This window comes from Culex quinquefasciatus, chromosome 2 (assembly GCF_015732765.1).
Source record: "Culex quinquefasciatus strain JHB chromosome 2, VPISU_Cqui_1.0_pri_paternal, whole genome shotgun sequence".
Lineage (NCBI taxonomy): Eukaryota > Metazoa > Arthropoda > Insecta > Diptera > Culicidae > Culex > Culex quinquefasciatus.
The window spans coordinates 97337159-97363116 of NC_051862.1; the positions used below are offsets into that span (position 1 = coordinate 97337159).

At 40.5% G+C, this 25958-nt stretch overlaps 1 protein-coding gene across 18 annotated transcripts in view; it reads left to right on the forward strand.

Annotated features, from left to right (window-relative positions):
* Window positions 1–25958, forward strand: part of LOC6031515 (gustatory receptor for sugar taste 43a) — a 28864-nt gene continuing 2906 nt past the window's right edge. For 3 of the 18 annotated variants that reach the window (XM_038254095.1, XM_038254112.1, XM_038254110.1), the window contains exons 1-8: window positions 8673–8847; window positions 8929–9367; window positions 9511–9565; window positions 16655–16799; window positions 17254–17368; window positions 17543–17605; window positions 23048–23191; window positions 23292–23402. In XM_038254095.1, the coding sequence (XP_038110023.1) occupies window positions 9211–9367; window positions 9511–9565; window positions 16655–16799; window positions 17254–17368; window positions 17543–17605; window positions 23048–23191; window positions 23292–23402 (790 nt within the window). In that variant the 5' untranslated portion in view covers window positions 8673–8847; window positions 8929–9210. Of the gene's footprint in view, window positions 959–1100; window positions 1156–8259; window positions 8587–8672; window positions 8848–8928; window positions 9368–9510; window positions 9566–16654; window positions 16800–17253; window positions 17369–17542; window positions 17606–23047; window positions 23192–23291; window positions 23403–25958 lie in introns of those variants that run through there. The other 15 variants (XM_038254096.1, XM_038254099.1, XM_038254106.1 and 12 more) reach the window with 15 other exon arrangements.

Sequence of the window (25958 nt, forward strand, 5' to 3'; positions counted from 1 at the left end):
ATAAAATGCATTGACACTATCCTGCTACAATCAGCAATCACTTCATTTTACAGCGAGCCTGGCCGGAGGATTAGCCTTCGTTCGTTTGCTGAACTGTAAACAAATCACTTATTTTGCACTTAGTAATGGAAAACCGACCACCAATACTTGTCGTCGTGTGTAGCTGCAAGATAAAAGTACTTTCCGGTTATCCTCACACTGATGCTTGAAAGACTGTTTATGACAAAAGAGCAAATATTGTTGAAGTGGAAAATGGAAAAGAGGAAATTAACACAACCATATCATCATCACGGTGGTTCCACTTGGCCAGAGCTCTCACACTCTGGTTGTGTGTGTCCTATAAAAGCCGGCTAGGTTTGCAATTTAGTTTCCACTTTCCCGCCGGGCATTCTGGGACGAAAATCTATTTGAAACCGAGTCGAATCGGGTTGTGTGATTGTGAGTTTCTGGAAGCCAATCTCTTCTTTCGTCGTTATAATACATAATACGATTGAGAGTGTTTTTCCCTCTTCGATCTAGCTTCAAATGGGATTATAAAAGTGGAAGTGCCGATCTTTGAATCGTTTCCCAGGATGTCTCGGTGATTGTGCATTTTCTCTGTGATCCTTGAGCATTCCTCAAGGTGGATTCTCCCATGCAGAGGAAACGACACACATTAGCGAGGGTGGAATAATTTATTATAATAAGCACCCTCCACAATGATGCGGCTGTAAGACGGTTCCACAATCTGCCTTCGGAACGGCACTCCGAAGTCCTGTGGAATATTCACGCCATTATCGACTGTCTGCCTGGCCTGGCACAATGGAGATATCCGAGTCGACGCAGGCAGTGTTTTTTGTGAGCCGAATCTTTGGTCTGGCGCCGTACGTGGTGAAACGAACCTCCAAGGGACAAATTGTGAATTACAAGAGAAATCTGCTTCTGGTGATTTACAGCTTGAGCGTCGTGTTCTGTTTAGGTAGTTATTTAACGACCGACGGAGGACGTCGTCGGCATGACTGTTATCAAAAACCTATAAAACTCAATGATGGTGTGGTTTGTTCCTTTTTTTCGTTGTATATTTTATGTCTTTCCGTTTACCACCAACCATACCTTACCAGCTGGATTAACCTTCAAGGGAATATTCTTGGATATAAACTCGAAAAAACCGATACGGTAAGTGAAAGTGCGTATTAAGTAATTTAATTGTGCGAAAGCATGTCTAACAGAAATGTGGATAATTTAGTAATATGAAAGAACCCTTTTCCACGTGTATGTTGAGAATGCGATAACATACTAATTCAGTATTTGTCAAATCATCAGAAAAAACGCATAGTCTTCTATGGATAACACTTGTAGCCCCAACGGGGTCAAAAAAGTTGGAAATGCATTTTCACCGGCTCTTGGAACCCTTGGAAAAAAAAGTTGGAAATGCCTTTTTCATTGTAACTTAGGGTAGACGCATCTGTTTCGGATCTACCTTGTTGGAGGTGATTCTTGATATTCTTCCGGATCGAATGCATCAAGAATTATCCAAATCTGTTGAGTTTTTGCCGAGATATAGCCGGTTGAAGTTGCATTTCCAACTTTTTTGACTTGGTGCTTCGCGTAAGTTTTGACCCCGTTGGTGTTACAAGTGATAATGGATTGTTTTGCCTTCCTCACCTTACTGAGGAAAGGCTATAAAATCACACGATAAATGAACTTCTTAATTCGACCTCGTAGACCCACCTTCACGTATACCTATCGACTCAGAATCATGTTCTGAGCAAATGTCTGTGTGGATGTGTGTAGGTGGGTGGACACAAAAATTGTCACTCGATTATCTCCGGACTGGATGAACGGATTTTGACCGTATTAATCTCATTCGATCCGTCTTGGGGTCCCATAGGTCTCTATTTAAAATCAGCAAGTTTAATTAAGTACTTCAAAAGTTATGCTAAAAAAACGATTTTGGCGTATGTCCGGAAGATTGTAAAAAGGGTGGTTTTTGCAAGAAACCCTATCATGTTATACATTTTCAGAAAGGTATTAAAAAGACCTTTCCAATGAGCCCAAAACATTGAAGATCTGACAACCCTATCAAAAGTTATTAGCACTTAAGTGTTATTTATACACTTTTTGGAGGCCGGATCTCAGATATTTCAGTAAAATTATGTCCGGGTCCATCTTGTGACCCATCGTTAGTTAGATAATTGATAGACCTTTCAAATGAGTCTAAAACATCAAGGATCTGACAACCCTATCAAAAGTTATTGGCACTTAAGTGTTATTTATATACTTTCTGGAGGCCGGATCTGAGATATTGTGATAAAAATATTGTCTGAATCTTCCATGTGAACTTTCGTTGGATAGATTTTTTTATCAGACCTTGCCGATGAGCCAGAAAATTGAAGGTCTGCGAACCCTATCAAAAGAAATCAGTAATAAAATTGATTTGTTAAACATGTTAAGAAAATGTTGCTATTTTTACTGAATGTATTGACTTTATGAATGTGAGGAAGGCACCAAACACCTAAAGGTGGATTAAGTATCGTTTTTACAGTGAAAATTCTGAATTGTTTGGATTGTGTTAGAGCAGATCGAGAGCTACAAAACATCGATTAAGCTTACTAACGACGTGATGAGATAGGAATTCAGTTTCAAAGCAACGGTTGTTTAAGTTTGGAATTTTAATTGTTTAACTCAAATTACAGTAAATCATAATTATGTGAATATCGGTAAGGACAAAGTAAGACATTTAATGTTCTTTTTAATCTACATCTACGATATAGACAGCTGCTCCAATCCAATTAAATTGTAGATAATTTTCGGTCAGAAAATTATTTATTTAATTAGGTGCAAATAATAGCTAAAAGCTCAGCTCAGGAATCCTAAGAAACCATTGAATCAAACTTTCTTTGAAAAAAAAAATCAGTTTAACTCTGCAAAAATGCGTCAAAAATTATTTTTTGAAAAAAAAAAATAATCCATATGGATGCTTCAAGAAGCATTGAAAAGAAGAACTTTTGAATTTAAAAAAAAATATTGCGTTCGATGATTTACTTGTTTTATGTGACTTTAACAATGTATGCATTTTTCTGAATTCAAATATGGCCAAGTTTCTTACTGTGGCAGTGCGTGGCCGAATGGTTACGCTGTCCGCTTTGTAAGCGGATGATTCTGGGTTCGATTCCCATCTGCTACAACCTTCCATCGGATGAGGAAGTAAAATGTCGGTCCCAGCCTTGGTTGTTAGGCCGTTAAGTCATCCCAGGTGTAGGAGTCTTCTCCATGCCATAAGTACAAACAACACACCAAACCAAGCCTACTCCGGTGGAATCGCTGGCGGCGGTTGGACTCGCAATCCGAAGGGCGTCAGTTCAAACACTGGGGTGGAAGGTTCCTTGGAGTAGAAAGAGGTTTGGGTGCTCTCCCCATTCAAGCCTTCGGACTCCTAGGTTCGAGCAGAAACTTGCAATAGAGACCAAGGGCATTTCAGTGAGCAAAAGAGTTCCTCAATTTTGCCCAGAGTAACGAGAGTTTCTCAATGTTCCTCCGAGTTACTCGGGTTGATTTTCACCGTTCCCACCTACATAGTTGAACCTTGTGTTTGAAAAAAATAACAAGAGGCCGTTGCTAGGACTGTTGTTTGTTTTGGAAATTGACTTTTCGAAAAAAAATCTTTCCCTATTTCGTACGATTAAAAAGCCATAAATGGCCAGAAAAGGGCTTTTTCACGCGCTTTGTGAAGACAGGCCATGAGACCAGGGGTAACCGGTTTACCGTTGCACCAAGGAATTTTGCAGAAACCAGATGGCAGAAGCGTGCAAAGGTCAAGTCCTTCCGTTCGTAACCTGTCCGCTTTTGGCCGGTTTAAGCTGTTCCTGATGCCGCTGCCCAACTAGATCCCGATCCCAAAAAAGGTGCCATGTCTATGAGCAGAAGGAGAAACAGAAACTACAATCGTGTGCCCGACAATTTAAGCTTCCGGAATGACCAGGTCACCGTCCACAACCATCGGCACTCCCAGCTCCTCGTCGTTTCTTCAAATAAGCGGTTCAAAGCCATACCTAGACATCATGAAATCAAGATCTTCCAGGCCACCAAAGGAGCCACACCAAGAGCATTTTCTAAAATTGTGAAGTTGTTAAATATATTTTATAAAATCCTTCATTTTGTAATTTATTTTGAAGTTGAATCTAGATTGATAATAATAAAGCACAATATTTTCGTTTCGATTGTTATAGCAGGAGGTCTTTTGGGGGCTACGACAAGATCTCCTCATGAAGCGTTAATGATGGAAACATATAGAGGTCCACCGGGAAAGAGTTTTTATAGAGAGGGATCGGTAGGTGAAACGGCGTGGCCGAATGGTTACGCTGTCCGCTTTGTAAAATGAGCGAGTTGTGGCGCTATAACCACGGCAAATAGTGTCCAGGGCATTCGTGGAAATACAATGTCCCATCCCAGAGGGTCCCGGAGTACCAAACCTTCTTAGCATGGTGCTCCCAACGAATACAACCAAATCACGGAGCGTATGGTGGTGTGTCCCCACGCTTCTTCCTCCCCTGTCGATTCAGAATTGTGTTGTTGTTCGAACACTCAGTGCTCAAACTCAACCCAATTACGAGTCATCTCTGCGATACGGCTTTACGCAGTAGGCCTGGCCGCTTTAACGCTTCAATGCATTTCTAATGCAATGCATTCTAATGCAATGGCGCAATGCATTCTAATGCAATGGCGCACTACAAATGTTAATAAATGACAAGAAGAGTGCTAGGCGTCATCTAACCTAAGGCACTCTCCAGGATCCCTTCGAAAGATTGGCTGCGCTAGGGTCTGATTAGATTAGATTAGAGGGATCGGTAGGTGAAACTCAGCCCTTGTGTGGTGATTACTGAGCTCGATTATGGGAAGAAATCTATCGCTTTTTAAATGTCGCTGTTGGGCGTGAGTTGTTACGGGGAAGAATCGGTGGATTTTGTTCAGCATCTAATAAATGTTCCATCAACTCTTGCACGGCATCTGGTGCAGTGTTACTCCGCTCTAGATAGAACGAGGCTGCAACTCCTCCAGCTCAGTTGGGCCGCGTTTTCCAGTGGGGAACCAATAAGTTGCAGAACTACATTTTCCAATTACTCCTCATTACAACTCGGACCTCACAGCGGCTTCCAGAAGAGAGGAAATAGCTATCCACAAACGATCCATTTCCAAACGAATTGCCAAAATTTGCTGCTGACTGCCTGTCATTTCTTTTATTGTTTGCAAACATTTCCTGACAGTGACTTTTCTAAAATCAAGATAAAGTATTTAGGTGGGAATGTAATTTTCTCTGGAGTAAACTGAGGAAGCTGAGAAACTCGGAGTTACTCCCAGAGTTTCTCACTGAAATGCCCTTGATAGAGACCACAAAAGACCCGGGGGTCGTTAATGTGGATGGTTTGATTTGATTGGTTGTATGGAACAAAATAAAGTTGTCCAAATTTAGTGACAGCAATTTTTCAGTCCCTTTTGGGGTCCAAAAAACTCCCCAAAGTTTGGGAACGATTGGTTTAGTCCTCACTTTGCGCAAAATGATTCAAAATGAAATAAGTTTCACATATAATTTTAAAAATCCTGTATTTGCATCAGAAATGTACCCATACATTTTTATAACAAATTTAGTACGAATCAAGTTAAGGTTTTGCGCTTGCTGAGCACTGCAGAGTCCTTAAAAGTTAGGCATTTTGGAGAAAAATAATAGTTAAAATTGTCAATAACTACTTGAAATCGGAAAGAAAACTCACTCCATCCTACGGTTTCTGCTTTAACTTATTAGCTATGTGGTGCTCCACTAAGTATTCTGATCGGGTAATTATCATCTGGGATTTTCAGTGACGGGTAGTGCCAGAGCGGGAGAGACAGAGAACGGAACAGTCAGTCAGTGAGGAGAAGCCGGAGAAGTAGGAAGTGCGGTGAAGGAACGGAACGGAGATTGCGGGAACCATTGTGGCCCCGACCCGGCCAGGGTACCACAAATGGCGACGAGGATGGGATCACCCATCGTGTCAACGTCGGAGGATTCAGTGTTTGGCCGAAAGTGTTGGAAAGGCTTCCGTGGCAGAAAAAGTATGACGGAGTGGAGATGAAAAATGGTGATTGACCGCAAAAAGAAACCCGTTGAAAAAATGCCCTACTTTTTGGGTTACATTGTCGGGCAGTTAAATTACAATCTAAATACCAAAAATCAGTAGTGTTGACAAACAATGAAACAGCCGCAAAGCAATGAAATTATGAGCATAGAGTTCGATATTGGGCTTCGAGCCGGAGGAGCTTCGAGCTCGATATTGGGTTTCGAGCCCGGGGGAGCTTCGAGCTCGATATTGGGCTTCGAGCCCGGGGGAGCTTCGAGCTCGATGTTGGGCTTCGAGCCCGGGGGAGCTTTGAGCTCGATATTGGGCTTCGAGCCCGGGGGAGCTTCGAGCTCGATATTGGGCTTCGAGCCCGGGGGAGCTTCGAGCTCGATATTGGGCTTCGAGCCCGGGATTGAGCTTCGAGCTCAGGATATTGGGCTTCGAGCCCGGGATTGAGCTTCGAGCTCGGGAGATTGGGCTTCAGCCCGGGATTGAGCTTCGAGCTCGGGAGATTGGGCTTCGAGCCCGGGATTGAGCTTCGAGCTCGGGATATTGAGCTCGAGCTCGGGATTGGGCTTCGAGCCCGGATTAAAAAAACTCCGAGCTTCGAGCTCTTAAGGAATGTGAGCTTCGAGCTCGTTAAAGAAATAAACTCCGAGTTTCGAGCTCTTCAGGAGTGTGAGCCTCGAGCTCGTGAAAAACAAAAAAAATAATAAAAACTCCAAGATTCGAGCGTTTAAGGAATGTGAGCTTCGAGCTCGTTACAAAAAAACGAAACTTCAAGCTTCGAGCTCTTCAGAAGCCTGCGCTACGAGCTCTTAAAAAAAGAAGTCTGCGCTTCGAGCTTTAAAAAAAAAGATCTGAGCTTCGAGAAGAAAAAAAGGAGCTCTTAGTTACAAGCACGTCAATTTACTGAGCCATGAGCCCGTAAAAAAAACGTACAAGAAACAATCTTGAATTGAGCCTCGAGCTCGAAAAATTAAGCCACGAGATCTAAAAAAAAAAAAAAAGAAAAATTAGGCAAAACGAGTTACAGCCTAGCACAATAAATAATAAATAAATGCATGAGCCACGAGCTCGGAAATAAGCCTAATGCTCTGAAATATGAGCTCGAAATCATAAGCTCCAAGCTAGACAAATAAACATGCTTCATTTAGGACAGAGTTTCGAGCTCATTGAAAGAACAGAGCCCCGAGCTCGATACAATTATGTAAGATCTACTTCGAGTTCGTTTAATACTAAGCTTATAGCTAGTAAATTAGAGCCTTAATCTAGTAAAAACAGATAGTCTCAAGCCGGTCCATAAAAAAAACAGCCCTTAGCGCAAAATAGTCTTTAGCTCGATGAAACAAAGTCCTGAGCTGGAAAATAGTTCATTTTAAAAATTCTAACACGTACCAAAATAAGTTTCAATTCAATTTTAATTGCTGAGCAAGGGGTTAAGTTTCGAGTAATGATTAAAAAACAAAGATGGTGAACTAGACTTAAAATCAAATGAAGAAAAAAACAATAACAAAATGAAGAGGTAAAGAGCCCACGATTTACTACCAGTTGATCATCGACTAAACCAAAGATGGATTTCGAGTCCGCGCGTAACTCCATTAGCAATTCATTCGAGAATCTGATACTAAAATTATTTATATGTGGCACAAGGACAAAAGCCTACATTAACCTCGAGTTCAAATATATATATGATGAAAAATGACATACTTCTTGGCCCTGATAAAAGTGGTAAACTAATAAAATAATTTCAAGTCGCTCATGTCTCGGAAACGTTAGAGTGGTGTAATGTACATCTTTAGCTGGTCAATGACTAAATAATTGTTCAGACAGATTTTTAGAATAATAAATTCAAAATGCAGAGTAAATACATTCGCAAGCCTCTTAAGACACGGCCTGGGAATTTCTAAAATTGTTATAACTCTTGTCAATTTGTTATATTTCTGGTCACTTTCCAAGTCACTTCCCATATCCAATCGCAAAGTGTATCTTGCTACGTTGTCGCAATAATGTTGGCCCATTTGGTCAACATGACACAACAAATAGCGAGCGAAACAATCATAATCGATAGCTGACTTAAAAATCTCGGAAGTTTTCATGTAATGAAGAAATCATCCGTCTGTAGGAAAACGAGATGTGGTGCTCCACTAAGTATTCTGATCGGGTAATTATCATCTGGGATTTTCAGTGACGGGTAGTGCCAGAGCGGGAGAGACAGAGAACGGAACAGTCAGTCAGTGAGGAGAAGCCGGAGAAGTAGGAAGTGCGGTGAAGGAACGGAACGGAGATTGCGGGAACCATTGTGGCCCCGACCCGGCCAGGGTACCACAAGCTATATAAAATGCATTGACACTATCCTGCTACAATCAGCAATCACTTCATTTTACAGCGAGCCTGGCCGGAGGATTAGCCTTCGTTCGTTTGCTGAACTGTAAACAAATCACTTATTTTGCACTTAGTAATGGAAAACCGACCACCAATACTTGTCGTCGTGTGTAGCTGCAAGATAAAAGTACTTTCCGGTTATCCTCACACTGATGCTTGAAAGACTGTTTATGACAAAAGAGCAAATATTGTTGAAGTGGAAAATGGAAAGAGGAAATTAACACAACCATATCATCATCACGGTGGTTCCACTTGGCCAGAGCACTCACACTCTGGTTGTGTGTGTCCTATAAAAGCCGGCTAGGTTTGCAATTTAGTTTCCACTTTCCCGCCGGGCATTCTGGGACGAAAATCTATTTGAAACCGAGTCGAATCGGGTTGTGTGATTGTGAGTTTCTGGAAGCCAATCTCTTCTTTCATCGTTATAATACATAATACGATTGAGAGTATTTTTCCCTCTTCGATCTAGCTTCAAATGGGATTATAAAAGTGGAAGTGCTGATCTTTGAATCGTTTCCCAGGATGTCTCGGTGATTGTGCATTTTCTCTGTGATCCTTGAGCATTCCTCAAGGTGGATTCTCCCATGCAGAGGAAACGACACACATTAGCGAGGGTGGAATAATTTATTATAATAAGCACCCTCCACAATGATGCGTTTATAAGACGGTTCCACAATCTGCCTTCGGAACGGCACTCCGGAGTCCTGTGGAATATTCACGCCATTATCGACTGTCTGCCTGGCCTGGCACAATGGAGATATCCGAGTCGACGCAGGCAGTGTTTTTTGTGAGCCGAATCTTTGGTCTGGCGCCGTACGTGGTGAAACGAACCTCCAAGGGACAAATTGTGGATTACAAGAGAAATCTGCTTCTGGTGATTTACAGCTTGAGCGTCGTGTTCTGTTTAGGTAGTTATTTAACGACCGACGGAGGGCGTCATCGGCATGACTGTTATCAAACACCTATAAAACTCAATGATGGTGTGGTTTCTTCCTTTTTTTTCGTTGTATATTTTATGTCTTTCCGTTTACCACCAACCATACATTACCAGCTGGATTAACCTTCAAGGGAATTTTCTTGGATATAAACTCGAAAAAACCGATACGGTAAGTGAAAGTGCGTATTAAGGAATTTAATTGTGCGAAAGCATACTTACTTTACTTTACTTTTACTGCTCGTACAACCTCCGGGTCATGAGCTGTCTCCAGATGCGCTGCCACTGGACTCGGTCCTGGGCTGCTACTCTCCAATTCCGCTGCGGAACTCCCACACTTTCCAGATCTTCCTCCACTTGGTTCAACCACCGTGCACGTTGCGCCCCCCTCCGCCGCGTTCCAGCCGGCTCCGAATTAAACACCAACTTCACCGGATTGATAGTCTGGTTCGGTTGGCGCGCATCCAGCGCGTCCGGCATTCTAGCGACGTGTCCGGCCCACCGGATTCGGCCAGCCTTGGCGACCTTCCGAATACTTGGCTTGCCGTAGAGTTGCGCCAGCTCGTGGTTCATCCTTCTCCTCCATACAGTGTTCTCACGCACGCCGCCAAAGATCGTCCTAAGCACTCGTCGCTCAAAAACTTCAAGCGCTTGCAGGTCCTCCTCGAGCATCGTCCACGTCTCGTGCCCGTAGAGGACGACGGGTCTTATCAGCGTTTCGTACATGGTACACTTTAAACGCCGGGAAAGGTGACCAGACCGTAAGGTCTTGTGGAGTCCGTAGTAGGCACGACTACCGGTGATGATGCGCCTCCGAATTTCCCTGCTGCAGTTGTTGTCCGACGTCACCAACGATCCGAGGTACACAAACTCCTCCACAACCTCGAACTCGTCGCCGTCGATCGTCACGCTCGGTCCTATGCGAGTCCTGAGGGACTCGGTTCCTCCTTCCAGCAGATACTTTGTCTTCGCCACATTCACCTTCAATCCAACCTTATCCGCTTCCCGCTTCAATTTGGTGCACCGCCTGGCCACCTCCTCGAACGTTCTGCCGACAATGTCCGTGTCGTCGGCATAGCAGGTGAACTGGCTGGATCGGTTGATAATCGTGCCCCGCATGTTGAAGCCCACCCGCCTCTTAACACCTTCAAGCTCAATGTTGAAACAGAGGCCGGAGATACCGTCGCCTTGTCGCAGTCCCTTGCGCGATTCGATCGGGTCGGACATCGCTCCCGAAATCTTCACGCTGCACCGCGCCCCGTCCATCGTCGATTTCACCAGTCTGATCAGCTTCCCGGGAAAGCCGTTCTCGTACATGATCTTCCATAGCTCTTCGCGATCGACCGAGTCGTACGCGGCTTTGAAATCGATGAACAGGTGGTGCGTCGGGATCTGGTACTCGCGACATTTTTGGAGGATTTGGCGTAGCAAAGATTTGGTCCGTCGTCGATTTCCCTCCACAAAACCGGCTTGGTACGTCCCAACGAAATCCTTTGCTCGCTCCGACAGACGACAGAAGATGATCTGAGACAGCACTTTGTAGGCCGCGTTGAGAATAGTGATGGCTCGATAGTTCTCACATTCCAACTTGTCCCCCTTCTTGTAGATCGGGCATATTACTCCCTCTTTCCACTCCTCCGGTAGCTGTTCTGTGTCCCAGACCTTGACTATCAGCCGGTGTAGACAGGCCGCCAGCTTGTCCGGGCCCATCTTGATGAGTTCAGCACCGATACCATCCTTACCCGCTGCTTTGTTGTTCTTCAGCTTCTTGATGGCATCCTTAACTTCCCTCATCGTGGGTGCTGGCTCGTCCTCGCCGTCCACCATACCGCTGACGTCGTTTCCCCCGTCGTCCTGGTACTCCGCCTCTGGGCCGTTCAGGTGCTCGTCGAAGTGCTGCTTCCACCTTTCGATCACCTCACGCTCGTCCGTCAAGATTCCTCCGTCCTTATCCCGGCACATTTCGGCTCGCGGCATGAAGCCAGTCCGGGATTGACTGAGTTTCTTGTAGAACTTGCGCGTTTCGTTGGAGCGATACAGCTGTTCCATGTCCTGGCACTCCAACTCTTCCAAGCGGCGCTTCTTATCCCGGAAGAGATGGGTTTGCTGTCTTCGCAACTGTTTGTACGACTCCTTGTTCCCACGGGTGTTGTGCAGCAGCCACTTGTCCCGCGCTGCTTTCTTCTCGTCCCAAATCGCCTGACATTCCTCGTCGAACCAGCCGTTCCGTCGAACTCGGTCCACGTACCCGATGGCGCTCGATGCCGCTGCGTTGATGGCTGCTTCCATATGGCTCCAGCAGGCCTCCAGAGGGGCTTCGTCGAGCTCACCCTCGTCAGGCAACGCAGCTTCGAGTTCCCGCGCGTACTGGGTAGCGACCTCATGGTCCTTGAGTCGCTCCAGGTTATACCGCTGCGGGCGACGGTACCGGATCTTGTTGACCTCGGACAGGCGTTGGCGCAGCTTTGCCACCACCAGGTAGTGGTCCGAGTCGATGTCAGCGCCACGGTAGGTTCTGACGTCGATTATGTCCGAGAAGTGCCGACCATCGATGAGAACATGGTCGATTTGCGTCTCCGTGTCGTTTGGTGATCTCCAGGTGTACTTGTATAGGGAGGTGTGCTGGAAGAAGGTACTACGTATGGCCATGTTTCGGGAGGTAGCGAAATCGATGAGTCGTAGGCCGTTCTCATTCGTCTGCTGGTGAGCGCTGAACCTCCCAATAATCGGTCTAAACTCCTCCTCCTGGCCGACTTGAGCGTTTAAGTCGCCGATGACAATCTTGACGTCGTGTTTTGGACACTTCCTGTACTCGCGGTCAAGAAGCTCGTAGAAAGCGTCCTTGTCATCGGCGTCGCTTCCCATGTGCGGGCTGTGCACGTTGATGATGTTCAGATTGAAGAATCGGCCCTTGATTCTCAACCGGCACATTCTGTCGTTGACTGGCCACCACCCAATCACGCGCTTCGCCATTTCGCCCAGCACGATAAAAGCTGTCCCCAGCTCGTGTGTATCGCCGCCGCTCCAGTACATAGTATAACCCCCGTACTCTCGGTGGTCCTTCCCCGTCCAGCACACCTCCTGCAGCGCCACGACTTCGAGGCCGCGGACCCGCAATTCGTTGGAAAGAATGCGGTCGCTCCCATCGAAGTTGAGAGACCTGCAGTTCCACGTCCCGAGTTTCCAATCCCAGGATCCCCGAAAATCGGGTCGGCGATTGGATCGGCTCGCATCTGGAGCTCTCTGCACTTCTGTTTTACGGCGGGTGCGTGTAGCCATCACCAACCCCCTGTCTCGCCGGAGGACCGTCGTACCAGGACTGTTTAGAGTCCCACCCTGGCACTGGGACTTTTAATCAGCCGCCCCTAACCTGGGAACAGACGCTGTTTCGAGCCGCCCCTAACCTGGGGAACAGCCGCTCGAGGGGGGTCTGAACTCTATCCGCTGTAAGCCGCCCCTAACATGGAGAACAGACGCTTACCTCGACTATAGAGCCAGACACCAGTTTCTTCGAGCCGCCCCTAACCTGGGAACAGACGCTCGAAGGGGGGTCGCTCACCTCTTCAGAGCCGCCCCTAACCTGGGAACAGCCGCTCACGGGAAAGGAGTCGAAACCCCAAGTTGTTTTGGGCCGCCCCTAACCTGGGGTACAGCCGCCCAAAACAGGATGCGGAGGGGGCTTTGGTGCACGTACGCAACGGTTACTTGCGTTCACTTTCCTTTAATTTTCTTTTATTTTTACAATAAAAAACTTTTTGCCGATTTTTTTTGTCGCACTACTATTTCACTCCGACCCACTGTGCGCCTTCCAAAACTCTTCCACACTTCCAAGCAACACCACACGCAGACCGTTCGTGACGACGACGGTACGATCACACAACACTACCGCGATGCGAAAGAACGAAGACGACGACGACGACGACGAGCTTCTTGTTGCCGGGGAGCACTTTATTGTTCACTTGTTTGGCCAGATCTGAACCGCAAGATCGACCAATTTTTTCGTGCGAAATATTGGCGATTTCGCGATCGCTGGACGCGGATTTTGTTTTGCACCGCTTCACTACAGGTTCCAACACCTGCTGACGGGAACTTCACGTCGCGGTAAACCGGATAACCACGGATTCGCGAGTAAATTCGACGGACCGGCGGACTGTGCGAAAGCATGTCTAACAGAAATGTGGATAATTTAGTAATATGAAAGTACCGTTTTCCACGTGTATGTTGAGAATGCGATAACATACTAATTCAGTATTTGTCAAATCATCAGAGAAAACGCAAAGTCTTCTATGGATAACAATTGTAGCCCCAACGGGGTCAAAAAAGTTGGAAATGCATTTTCACCGGCTCTTGGGACCCTTGGAAAGTTGGAAATGCCTTTTCATTGTAACTTGGGGTAGACGCATCTGTTTCGGATCTACCTTGTTGGAGGTGATTCTTGACATCCTTCCGGATCGAATGCATCAAGAATTATCCAAATCTGTTGAGTTTTTGCCGAGATATAGCCGGTTGAAGTTGCATTTCCAACTTTTTGACTTGGTGCTTCGCGTAAGTTTTGACCCCGTTGGTGTTACAAGTGATAATGGATTGTTTTTACAATGAGAATTCTGAATTGTTTGGATTGTGTTAGAGCAGATCCAGAGCTACAAAACATCGATTTCAAAAGATTAAGCTTACTAACGACGTGATGAGATAGGAATTCAGTTTCAAAGCAACGGTTGTTTAAGTTTGGACTTTTAATTGTTTAACTCAAATTACAGTAAATCATAATTTTGTGAATATCGGTAAGGACAAAGTAAGACATTTAATGTTCATTTTAATCTGCATCTACGGTATAGATAGCTACTCCCATTCAATTAAATTGTAGCTAATTTTCGGTCAAAAAATTATTTATTTAATTAGGTGCAAATAATAGTTGAAGGTTCAGCATTGGAATCCTAAGAAACCATTGAATCAAACTTTCTTTGAAAACAAAAATCAGTTTAACTCTGCAAAAATGTGTCAAAAATTATTTTTTGAAAAAAATAATCCATATGGATGCTTCAAGAAGCATTGAAAAGAAGAACTTTTGAATTAAAAAACTAACTTAATCCAACTATGTGGTTGGAGCCTTCCTCACAACAATGGCTGTACACAAGTTTCATCTATTTTTTAGATCCGGCTTCCAAAAAGTACATCAATATCACTTAAAAGGCCATATCTCGAGACAGGGTTGCCAGATCTTCAATGTTTTGGGCTTGTTGGAAAGGTTTTTTGATAACCTAACCAACGATGGGTCGGATGATGGATCCGGACATAGTTTACATACAGTTAAGTGAGATCCAAATATATGTGAAAACACATTTTTATACATAACTTTTGAACTACTTATCGAAACTTCAATCTGTATAAAACTCGATCTATGGGACCCTAAACCAAGTCGAATGCAACAAGTTCGGGTCAAATCGGTTCAGCCAGTGCCGAGAAACATGAGCTAGTTTGTTGGTCACATACATACATACTAGGGTGTTTCATCCAAACAAAAAAGTTCTCAGAATCAGGCAAACCGAGGTTCCCCTAGTAGAGGATACCCATAGGGACTCTCATGCCAAATATCAGCCCATTTGGTTGAGAATTGGCCTGTCCCCAGCGGTTCAAAGTTTACATGTAAATTACTATGGGATTTTTATGCTTTTCGTTCAATCGTTCCTACAGGTCTGGGGACAACATGGATTCACTCGGAATAAAGACAGATGTGTAGGGGATGGTCCAAAGAACAAATTCCAGAAGGAATTAGGGTTGTCCATTCTGTCCCCAAGGTGCGCATTGGATCGACGTCCGGTGTCTCCAGAATCAACGATTCATCCTTCAAATGTACGCGTTGTCCTTAGTATGCTATGACGGCTAGGTGAAAATTACGACGCCCCATGTCCGACGGTGAACACGTGGCAGAGCATTCACTCAAGTTTTGGATCAGAAACATATTTAAAGTAAAAAAAAAATATTATTTTTGATGTTCCTGTAATAATTTGAACTATTCCAAATAACCTAACATGATGATTTTGTAATAATAATGCAATCGATGCTTCTCCACGTGTTCACCGTCGGACATGGGGCGTCGTAATTTTCACCTAGCCGTCATAGCATACTAAGGACAATGCGTACATTTGAAGGATGAATCGTTGATTCTGGAGACACCGGACGTCGATCCAATGCGCACCTTGGGGACAGAATGGACAAACCTAATTCCATCTGGAATTTGTTCATTGGACCATCCCCTACACATCTGTCTTTATTCCGAGTGAATCCATGTTGTCCCCAGACCTGTAGGAACGATTGAACGAAAAGCATAAAAATCCCATAGTAATTTACATGTAAACTTTGAACCGCTGGGGACAGGCCAATTCTCAACCAAATGGGCTGATATTTGGCATGAGAGTCCCTATGGGTATCCTCTACTAGGGGAACCTCGGTTTGCCTGATTCTGAGAACTTTTTTGTTTGGATGAAACACCCTAATACATACACACACACATACTCACACACATACACACACACATACACACAGACATTTGTTCAGTTTTCGATTCTGAGTCGATATGTATACATGAAGGTGGGTCTACGACGTTTTTATACGAAGTTCATTTTTAGAGCAGGATTATAGCCTTACCTCAGTGAGGAAGGCAAAAAAATATTGCGTTCGATGATTTTACTTGTTTTATGTGACTTTAACAATGTATGCATTTTTCTGAATTCAAATATGGCCAAGTTTCTTACTATTATCGTTTCCTTTTATGTCAAAATAAGCATGCAGTAATTTTTGTACTATCAATGTAGAACATTGCTTTTTAGGTTGTTTTGAGTTGACTTCCGTTTCATTAAAATTTAGCTTTTTTTTTGAAAACAATTTGTTTTGCCCCTGACTTTTCAAACCATATTTGAAGGAGGGGGGAGGCGACAGAAACTTTGTAAAATATTTGCAACGGCCTAATGGAATATAAAAAAAATCAATTTGAATATAATACAACAGACTTCATGTTTTTCGTAAAACGACGACACCAAATCTGTTAATGACGTTGAGAATATGTTTATGTATGCTCTAATTCAGTATTTTTTTATTTATTTATTTTTGCAAAATACAAACATTCAACTCTAAGGTAAAGTATATATATAAGTAAAATTCCGCTCCCTTTTTCATTTGTTTGCTTCCTAAGTACTGACTAACTATAAACTAACAAAATAGCCAAACTAATCACTTCCCGTTATAAAATTTTCTTTCTGGAAAGTTTCGTTTTTAGAATGAAGACGGCTACATCACGGGTTGTGACAACGCTGGATGTCTCGGTCGTGGTCTCGGCCTGTATTTGCGGAGTTTTCTGCGGCATTTACGGGCTGCCGTTCGTCCGGGAGCTGAACCAGCGCTTAAATGAGGTATGTAATTGGTTGCATTCTTCCATATCGCTGCACGGTCCCAAAAGAGAGCGCACGGGAAAGCAACAGCAACAGCAACAGCTGGAAAATAATCGAAAAAAAGTCATCGATATAAATCGAGATCCCTGGACCTAAATTGTGCCTGGCAGGGCCACTGGCTGCTCGGAGAGAGAAACCTAATTGGTGGAGTAATTATTTTCCGGTAGACAAAATGTAGTACAGCGGAAATTAATACACTTTACGCTTGGTAAATTAAATAAATTTTTCATGCTCCAGTGAAAATTCTCGTCCCCGAGACGAAAACTTGCTCCTTTTTGGCGAACGGAGTGCCAGGACGACGACGGCCAGGAACCACTTGGTGTAAAATTTTGGGCTCCTTCTTCCTCGCTGCTTTTGGGCTGCCATCCGTACGATTTGTGCTATTATTTCAAATTTAATTTCCACCCATTTCTAGGCGGACGATATGCTCTCGATTTACGTTGCGGCGGGAAAACAGGACGACCGAGGAAAGCCGAGGAAAGGTCTCGCGATGCTGACCCTGGTTGGCTTTTTCATAACAGGTGCTCTTGGTAAGCTTTTTTTCCTTCCCTTTGCTTTGGTTTTTTAAATATACTCTCCAGTTTATATGGTTTTCCCCCTCTGCCCCAAAACCGGTGGGATCGAAGCCATTTGCCGTTGGCATTTTGCCCCACTCTCTTGGGGGGAAACGATAAAATAATGGGATAAGTTGCTTAATTTTGCAGCTCTCGATATTTGGGTTTGGTATCGGATAGCGCACAAAATGAAGAAGGAAAATCAAGACTCAGGTAAGTCAGAGTTGAACGTTTTGTTGATCATTTCCTGTAGCGAAGAATTTGCGATTTACGTCATCATACGACATGATTGATGGGAAATAAATTGGACGTACCGAAGCGGATGATAATTGCCATTCCAGCCCAGGGGGTTAAGATCTGATTGGTTGGGGGTTAAGTTTGGACTTCCTTGTAAATGGATGGAATTGCCAAAGGTTATGGAAAGTTTGAGATGAGAAGCATCATCTTCAAATTATCCAAATTAATGGGGTCTTCTTTGCATTCAATCATTCGATGCCTCTGTACTCTCTTGTACTAAGATTGCTGGGATTCCTATCAAGTTAGCATAAGAGAGCACATAGACATCGCATTATTATTTAATGTTGAGTTATGGCCTATCTACAATCACTTAGCTTAGAATAGTTAAGTAAAGTAAAACTTAGAAAATGTACACAAGTTACGGCCGTTATCCACAATCAACTTAGAAAATTTGCTGGGCTGATATACGTTGCTATGCAGTTGTTTGTTTACCTTTTATATGGAAACGTCAACTTACCGTAGATTTTGAAATTTTCCAAACCATACGTCAAGTTTCTAATTTTATTCCTCTTCATTGTAGAAGATCAGATTCATTTCCATTGATTCAAACTCCTAAGCTAAGTGAAATTTTCTAAGTTAAGTGATTGTAGATAGGCCATTAAGCTAAGAACAAGATTGTCCGTTCGACGCAGGGAGAGTGCATGGCCCGGGAGCGCTTTTTTGTTCATCATGGCAGTGTTGCCAGTAAATCAAGTTCAATTTTGAAAATTCAAATTAACTTTAAAAAAAATATGACGATTGATCTTAAATTTTGTGAAGAGTCTATGTTGATCACTTTCATGAGCAGGTGGCCACTTGTCCACTCCGGAACCGGTTCCGTCGGATTCCGTGAACCCGGGTGCGGTCATTTCGTGGATTGGTTCGAACCTCATCATGTTTCATATCAAATGCCCTGAAATTTCGTAAGAAATTATTGTTGATCATAGTCATGACCAAGTGGCCACTTGTCCACTCCGGAACCGGTTCCGTCGGATTCCGTGAACTCGGGTGCGGTCATTTCGTGGATTGGTTCGAACCTCATCATATTACATATCAATTGCCTTGAAATTTTGTAAGGAATTATTGTTGATCATAGTCATGACCAAGTGGCCACTTGTCCACTCCGAAACCGGTTCCGTCGGATTCCGTGAACCCGGGTGCGGTCATTTGGCGGATTGGTTTGCACCTCATATCAAATAGCCTGTATGGAATTATGTTTGACCACTTTGATGGCCACTTGATGACGCCATATCAAATGGTGTGGAATTTTGAAAGATTATTTTCTTCGGCCTGGATCCATGGTGTATGCGTAATCGTGGTTGCCTCTAACCCAGTCGGCCTGGGTTCGATCCCAGACGGTCCCGGTGGCATTTCGAGACAACTTCCGTCGGACGGGGATGTAAATGATGGCCCCAGTCTAACCAAGAGGTTAGGTAGCTAGCGCAGTCCAGGTGTAGGAGTCGTCTCGGTGGAGTCGCTGTTAGACAGTTGGACTCACAATCCATAGGTCGTTAGTTCGAATCCCAGGGTGGATGAAAGCTTAGGTATAAAAAGAGGTTTGCATTGCCTCAATCAAGCCTTCGGATACCTAGTTTCGAGTAGGAATCTCGCAATCGAGAACGCCAAGGCAACGCTGTGTTTTTATAGCTTTCATGACCGGTTGGCCACTTGTCGTCTCCGAAACTAGTTCCGTCGGATTCCGAAAAACTAGTGTACGAACTTTAGGAGAATTGATCTTTTACCATCGTCAATAACTGCATGGTTAATTTTATAACTTTATGATTTTATCATTTTATACTTTTATAATTTTATAATTTTATAATTTTATAATTTTATAATTTTATAATTTTATAATTTTATAATTTTATAATTTTATAATTTTATAATTTTATAATTTTATAATTTTATAATTTTATAATTTTATAATTTTATAATTTTATAATTTTATAATTTTATAATTTTATAATTTTATAATTTTATAATTTTATAATTTTATAATTTTATAATTTTATAATTTTATAATTTTATAATTTTATAATTTTATAATTTAATAATTTTATAATTTTATAATTTTATAATTTTATAATTTTATAATTTTATAATTTTATAATTTTATAATTTTATAATTTTATAATTTTATAATTTTATAATTTTATAATTTTATAATTTTATAATTTTATAATTTTATAATTTTATAATTTTATAATTTTATAATTTTATAATTTTATAATTTTATAATTTTATAATTTTATAATTTTATAATTTTATAATTTTATAATTTTATAATTTTATAATTTTGTAATTTTATAATTTTATAATTTTATAATTTTATAATTTTATAATTTTATAATTTTATAATTTTATAATTTTATAATTTTATAATTTTATAATTTTATAATTTTATAATTTTATAATTTTATAATTTTATAATTTTATAATTTTATAATTTTATAATTTTATAATTTTATAATTTTATAATTTTATAATTTTATAATTTTATAATTTTATAATTTTATAATTTTATAATTTTATAATTTTATAATTTTATAATTTTATAATTTTAGAATTTTATAATTTTATAATTTTATAATTTTATAATTTTATAATTTTATAATTTTATAATTTTATAATTTTATAATTTTATAATTTTATAATTTTATAATTTTATAATTTTATAATTTTATAATTTTATAATTTTATAATTTTATAATTTTATAATTTTATAATTTTATAATTTTATAATTTTATAATTTTATAATTTTATAATTTTATAATTTTATAATTTTATAATTTTATAATTTTATAATTTTATAATTTTATAATTTTATAATTTTATAATTTTATAATTTTATAATATTTCCTTTCGTTATTTCATTTCATTTGATATGCAGCATGATGAGGTTCGAACCAATCCGTCAAATAACCGCACACAGGATCCACGGAATCCGGCGGAACCGGTTCCGGCGAGGCCAAGTTGCCACTTGGTCATGAAAATGGTCAAACATATTTCCTTTCGTTATTTCTTGGCATTTGATATGCAGCATGATGAAATTCGGACCAATCCGCCAAATGACCGCACACAGGTTCCACGGAATCCGATGGAACCGGTTCCGGTGAGGCCAAGTGGCCACCTCGTCATGAAAATGGTCAAACATATTTCCTTTCGATATATCAGGGCATTTGATATGCAACATGATGTGGTTCGAATCAATCCACCAAATGACCGCTTAAGGTTCCAAGGAACCCGGCGGAACCGGTTCCGGCGAGGCCAAGTGGCCACCTGGTCATGAAAATGGTCAAACATATTTCCTTTCGTTATTTCATGGCATTTGTTATGCAGCATGATGAAATTCGAACCAATCCGCCAAATAATCGCACACAGGTTCCACGGAATCCGGCGGAACAGGTTCCGGTGAGGCCAAGTGGCCACCTGGTCATGAAAATGGTCAAACATATTTCCTTTCGATATTTCATGGCATTTGATATGCAGCATGATGAGCTTCGAACCAATCCGCCAAATGACCGCACCCGGGTTCACGGAATCCGACGGAACCGGTTCCGGCGAGGCCAAGTGGCCACTTGGTCATGAAAATGGTCAAACATATTTTCTTTCGTTATTTCATGGCATTTGATATGCAGCATGATGAGCTTCGAACTAATCCGCCAAATAACCGCACACAGGTTCCACGGAATCCGGCGGAACCAGTTCCGGCGAGGCCAAGTGGCCACCTGGTCATGAAAGTGGCCATAAATATGTCGTTTCAAAATTTCAAAATTGCAAAAATGAATTCTTTTGAGGTAAAAAAATGTTTTAGGTTCAAGTCACATTGCTCAAAAGTTTATTCAATCTTGTTAGAAAAAAATCAGGCAGCACTTCCTTTTCAAGCGCTTTGCTGTGTCAAAACGTAAACATTCCAACATGAATGAAATTGATTTTTTTTTTCAAAATGGATAGTTTTGTAAGTTTTTGGTATACAATCCTATACTTTCTATACATCAAATTGAAGGAAATTATCTAAACTAAAACCTGTCGGGACTAGTTTTCCCAAAAAATGGTTTAGTTTTCTGCTACACGAAGGGGAACTTAGCGAAAATGTTGCATTCAACAAAAGTTGTTTACATGTTACATATTTCTATGAGCTAGAGATTATCAACAAAGCTCATATTTACACAAAACATACTCTGAAATGTCCTCTAGAACCGGTCGGGATTAGTTTTGCGAAAACTTTAACCATTTTCGAGAAATTTGAATTTTAGTAAAAAAGTCCCCGGTGATGCACTCAATCGTTAAGCTAAGAACAAGATTGTCCGTTCGACGCAGTGGTGAACGCAGAACGCTGTGCCAGTTCGATTTTTCCACCAGCTGTCAGTCGAACAATCTAAAGGGGTTGCTTTGTTCAATGGTCGATGACTGGCAGGCTATGATGACAGGCGCAAAATTTTGCGTTTGCGTCCAGGTCTGACGGACAATCTTGTTCTTACCTTTACTTACACAAAAAAACCTAGTAGTGGTAGTGAAAGAATTGCATACTTCGCTATTTTTGCAAATAGATTGGGATTCAAGATAATATTTCGTTAAAAATACGCTTTTTAAACGACTGGTCCACATTCGTGGCAATTTTTTTTAAGTTGGAACTTACAAAATCCTATAAAAAAAAGAAGAAAAATAAAGGAGTTTGGGATATTGCAAATAGGGAATACAAGAATATTGAAATTGAAGTTGGTAGAATAAATGTAAAAAAAAAACTTAATTCGTGTAATAAACTCACGTATAAAATTTATTCGAATATTTTTTATTTTATATTTTTAATAAATCAATTGTAATTCAAATTTGGTCCCTTTTGTTTGTTTAAATAAATGGAATTTAAAACTACCATACCATTTAAACCCATATACAGTCCAGACTCAATTATCCGAAGCCTCGATTATCCAAAGTTTCGATTATCCGAAGGTTTGTATGGGACTTCGGAAAATTGAATCATGAACTTTTTTTTCGTTTTTTTTTTCTTCTTGTTTTAGTAAAATTTGAACAGTGCACTATTATCTATTACTGGCTATAAAATAACAAAAGGGGTTTATTCAATATTTTACTGTTAGCGTAGTTCAGTGGTCATACTTATGCTCGACACTCAAAAATAAGACAAGGAATTAAAAATTGTGTCTCGATTATCCGAAGCATAATTTTTCCAAGGACTTCGGATGATCGAAACTGGACTGTACTATACTTTTGATAATTTTTTGATGAATATTCGTTCAATTTGGCAAAAATTAAAACAAAATTATTAAAAAGGATTACGATTACGTTTCAATAACCAATTTAAAAATCTTTTAACATGAATCGTTCGTATATCAATGTTTACGACCATTTTCACACCTCAGATGCAAACGTGTTGGGATACTGCCCGTTCTACGCTCTCTACTACATCCTCATGATGTTTCACGTGCTGTTTGCGCAATCAGCACTCGGAATCAGCAACAGATTCCGTCGCCTGAACGTGGCCCTGTATCAAGTGTTTCCGGAATGTAAGACATTTTCGTTCGACGTGCGGACGAGATAGTTTCAGGATTCATCTTTTCTTTTTTACTTCTTCGACACCTCCATAACGGTGGTGTTTAATTTCAGTCAACAAAACTCCCATAATTGAAATTACATCGGTGTCATCCACCAACAACGTCTCGGAAAAGTTGGACAATGCCGTGGAGAAAATCCGAGGGATAACGACCGTGTCCCATGGTAAGGACCAGAATGAACTCAAAGCTCTGCAGGTGTTTTGTACTTTGTGCTTCTTGTTCCGGGGGAAAATGGTTTAGTCATAACACCATTCAACTCACACCATTTGGCTGGGGCGCCGGAGTTTCCCATCCACCGGTTGGTGGATGATGCTTGCAAATATAAATCATCTGTATGCTTATTATAACTGTCAACAACATCATAATAATTAATTATGTTTTTCATCACCTGAAGAGTGCGTGGTTCATGATTCAAGGGGATAATTATAAGCTCTGATTATAATGTAAACAGTAATACAGTGGAGAATTGTTGTTAGAATTTTGAAAATCTCTTTGATAATATGTAGATGAATTGTGGTTCAATAAACTTTCAAAACATTTTGTGTAATGAGGTACCCAAAAATAGTATGAATAAAATTTGAAAAAAAGTTAACAACGGACTAATCACGATTTAACCCAAACATATTTTGAAAAGGCTTTTGACGGCATTCAAAATATGGATATATCCTGAGACTAGTCCTGAGAACTTTATTGATATTTGTAGAATTTAAGTTTAACCCTCTACTGCCCAATTTTTTTTTCGAAAATTTCTATTTTTTCCGTGTTTAGAAGGTCATTTTGAGCAACTTTTGTTCTACGAAAAACTTTACTTCTCTTGTTTCATGTTTTTCTTATTTTATTTTTAGTATTTTAATTTGCATTTATCTTGTTTAGTTTATGTTTGTTTTTGGTAATATTTGGCCTATTCTATCACTTAACATAATTACATTTTCCCTATCTAACTGTAGAATGGCACCATCATCATTTAAATTGTAAAAAAAGTAGAGACATAGTCTGGGACACTACAAAATAACTGCATACTTCTTTTTACTGAAAATATAGGAAATTTTAGTAAAAAACACAGCCAAAGTTGACCTCTAAAAAAATACATTTTTTAAAACATAGGCAAGGTCACATAAAACAAGTTAAACTTTCAACCCATAAATTTTCAAAAAAATTCAAGAGTTCTTCTTTATATCGTAGAAGACTCTTAGGAGGAGCATTTAAGGGGTTACATACATGCAGAAAATCACAAAATGTCATATTACACAAAATTCACTAAATTTACAAAAAAAGATGATGTTCAATAATTCCTGAAAGTTTCACGAAGATATTTCATGACTGAACTGAGTAAGAGACGATTTAAGTTCACAATTTTGCCATGTGCAAAGCGAACTTTCAAACTTTGTAAACGTTTTGAAATTAAATATGTCTTTATTGAACTTTCTTATAATAATTACATTTCATTTGCATTCTAAGTGGTATGGCTAAATGCTCTTCATCTTTGTTATATTTTTCGTTTTATTATTAACTGTTCACATTCATTTATTTGCTTCAAATTGTTTTACATTTTTGCATTGAATCGAATACATTTGGGTAAAAAAGAAAAAATCACTCACTTTAACAACTAATCCTAACTAAAAACTAAAAAAAGTTAATTCATTGAAATATTCAAAATCATTAGAACGAGTAAACTACAAACCTGGGAGCTGAATAGTGGTTCGCAAAACAGCCTCAATTTTGAACTGTCAAAGTGGAACCATTATTCGCCAAAAGAAGAGAGTATTGTTATCGATCATTAAAAATTGTTTTTTTTTAATGAAAAAATGTGTGGCTTTTAGGACCTGGAGTTGAAGTCAAGAAATCTTAAGAAAGTTGAGGCGAGATCGTCATTTTTTATAATTATGATTGTAAGTTCTGGAGTTTTTTTTCTGAAAAGGTCCAATAAACCAAATTTCCAGTTTTTGCGTTTTGAGTGTTTTTGAAACCGCATTGAGCCAGGAGTATTGAAAAACACCCAAAAAGCAAAAACTGAAAATTTGGTTAATTGGACCTTTTACAAAAAAACTCCAGAGTTGTTTATGAAGTCGATGCGGTTGTATCCACCCAGAAGCTGTCTTGATTGTTTGATTTCGTTTGAGAACCTGGTTTAGTTAAAATTATCTCTGCTTGTTGGATCAGCTTCGCTAGAAGTAGCGATGTTTTTTCGCTGGACCAGGAAGAGCTGCAGGATTCCAAAATCAGTCAGGGAATTTATCTGTGACATCGCAGAATGACAGTTGATTTACGGGTGCCACGATATCTCGAGATGGGATGGACCAAATTGGCTGAAATTTGGAGTGAAGACTCCCAAGTCATCCGTATGCATGACGAAGCCCGATTTTGAAATTCAAAAATCAAAAACTGACGTTTTTTAATGAAGTTTTTGAAAATCGGCCTTCGTTATGCACACCGGTATAACGAGTGTTCACCAAAATTTTGAGCTGATTTGGTCAAAGCAGTGTTGAGATATCGTGGTACCCGTTTTTTTTGAAACTGCTAACTTAACTTGCCCAGAAAAAATGACATGCTCCACAAGCGGAAAACGGATTTTGGGTTATTTTAAGCATCTGTGAAAATTTTGATCGAAAATGGTTGTGATTGAACCATTGGTATCCGAGCCTGAAAATTGTGAAAAAAATTTTTTTATACAAACATGAAGCGAACCGTGCAGACCAAACTGTAAGCAAATTGAGTTTTC